This window comes from Centrocercus urophasianus, unplaced genomic scaffold (genome assembly GCF_019232065.1).
Source record: "Centrocercus urophasianus isolate 14NV4802_14NV808 unplaced genomic scaffold, USGS_Curo_1.0 seq_13, whole genome shotgun sequence".
Lineage (NCBI taxonomy): Eukaryota > Metazoa > Chordata > Aves > Galliformes > Phasianidae > Centrocercus > Centrocercus urophasianus.
Genome location: NW_024884475.1, coordinates 11934367 through 11936607, shown reverse-complemented (window position 1 = coordinate 11936607; position 2241 = coordinate 11934367). Strand labels below are relative to the sequence as shown.

General features: G+C 52.9%; 1 protein-coding gene across 1 annotated transcript; it reads right to left on the bottom strand.

Moving 5' to 3' along the window:
• Positions 1-207: 207 nt before the first annotated feature.
• On the bottom strand, positions 208-2176 carry DRD5 (dopamine receptor D5). The gene has a single exon (XM_042812281.1). It carries the CDS (start codon positions 2174-2176, stop codon positions 710-712), a length of 1467 nt encoding a protein of 488 aa, XP_042668215.1. The 3' UTR covers positions 208-709.
• Positions 2177-2241: the final 65 nt, after the last annotated feature.

Here is a 2241-nt window from a genome sequence, read left to right as displayed (position 1 = left end):
CAACGGAGCGTATGATCCTTCCTTTCATTCAAAAATAGTATTTTTGCACAGACCGTTTTGCTTTTACAGTAACAGGGTTTAGCAGTTAGTCATGTAACCATTCAAATAAGAATGTTACAGTTTGAACACTGGTTGTAAATCTTTCAGAGTGATAAATGAAAGATAATAACCCCTTGATCAATGTAACATTTATTTATTCATCTGGGAACATGGCGAGGATACCACAGGCAACAACTCTGCCTGGAGAACATGGCTTTCACGTAAACTGTTCTGGCAGAAACACACATTTAAATAATCAACCAAATCATCACCTTGCTATTTCTATCTTAAAAGAAAAACAATAAACAAACAAAAAGAGAACTGAAACATAAGACCTGAACAAATGAGCAGTCCAGAAGTTAAGCTATTGGATGTCTATACCAGCCTCAACATCAGTCCCTGTTTGCAAAAGTAGCAACACTCAGCACTGACAATGCAACGTCCATCTACAACTGGACTGACTGTACTTGTACCATGAGACCTCCCCATGGCTGCAGTCAGTTTGTCCCATCAGCGACAGTGTAACAACATCCTGCAAAGCGCTATACAGAGAAGTGAAGTTAGCATGAAGTGACTGATCAAACCACAGCATAAATCAAGCAGATTTTTCCATTTAGTGTTAATATTTTGGTGTATAATCTAAGCAGAAGGGACCAGGAGAGGATGCAGTTTAATGTAAACTATTTGGAGTGAAAGGTGTGATTTTGCCTAGTGAGATCTCCCCCTCGCAATCCAGCTCACAGACAGAGTCAGTGGCAACCTCGGGGTCGGGGGAGATCTGGGACATCCTATCAAAAGGGTCCTCCCGGTTTTCCTCACAATCAACCACATTTGGGATCATGTTCACATACGCAGTCACTATCTCCTTATGGAAAAGGGTGTCCTGGTTGTACGAGATGAGCTCATTGCTTATATTAACGGTCTCCACTGGAGTGCTCGAGCAAAACTGGCCACATCCCAGGAGGTTGGAGAAGACCTTCCTGAAGTCAGCATTGAAGGCATAGATGATGGGGTTGAGGGAGGAGTTGGCCCATCCAAACCAGACGAAGATGTTGAAGGTGGTCTCGCTGACGCAGGGGAGCCCAGCCCGGGGGTCGCTGGGTGGGCTCTCGCAGAAGGGCACCATGCAGTTCAGAATGAAGAAGGGCAGCCAGCAGCAGACAAAGACGCCCATGATGATGGAGAGAGTCTTCAGCACTTTGGTTTCTTTCCTGATGGAGGACTTAAGGGTGGTGTGATGATGGCAGTCAACGTGGTTGCTACGGCAGCTCTGCGCGTGCTCAGCCGCCCGCTCCAGTGAGGAGATGCGACGGATCTGCACCTGGGCAATGCGGTAGATCCGCGTGTAGGTGACAATCATGATAGCCACTGGGATGTAAAAACTGATCAGGGAGGAGGAAATAGCATAAGTCCTGTTGAGGCTGGAGTCGCAGCTCTCCGATGACCCAGGGATAGTGTTGTTGCTCCCATAGGTGCCATCGGAGGGCGTCATTGCTGCCAGTGCCACCCATGTGGTGCTCATGTCCTCTGCCCAGGTGGTGAAAGCACCTGCTGCCTCCAAGCCAGTACCGAACCTATCCTCGATGTACCCAGTGGCAGCAGCAGTGGCAGCATCCCCACCTCTGTGCCAATTGAGCTGGACTGGGATGAAGGAGATAAGCACAGACAGTGCCCAGGCCACTCCGATCATCACTAGGGCCAGCCGCTGGGTCATCTTCCTCTCGTACCGGAAAGGGCTGGAAATAGCCCAGTACCTGTCCACACTAATCACGCACAGGTTAAGGATGGAGGCCGTGGAGCACATGATATCGAAGGCCACCCAGACGTTGCAGAAAGCCCCAAAGGGCCAGTAGCCGGCCACCTCAGCCACCGCCTTCCAGGGCATGACCAGCAGAGCCACCAGCAGGTCGGAGACGGCCAGCGACACGATGAAGATGTTGGTGACCTTGCTCCGCAGGTGCCGGTAGCGGACGATGGCCGCACACACCAGCACGTTCCCAAAGAGCGTCCAGAGGATGAGCAAGGCGAGCAGGCTGCCCGCCGCCACCTGCGCAGCTCCGGGGGCTCCCGCTTGTACCCTCGCCCCGCCGGGGGTTCCCGCCGGGGGCGGCAGAGGGCTGCGGCCGCCCCGCAGCATGGCTTGCGGCTACCGGCGGCGGCGGCGGCGGGGCGGCGGCGGCGGCCGGGGAGCGCCGAGCAGCC

Coding starts and splice junctions, on each gene's coding strand:
- DRD5 (XM_042812281.1), bottom strand. CDS start 2,176: ATGCTGCGGGGCGGCCGCAGCCCTCTGCCGCCCCCGGCGGGAACCCCC.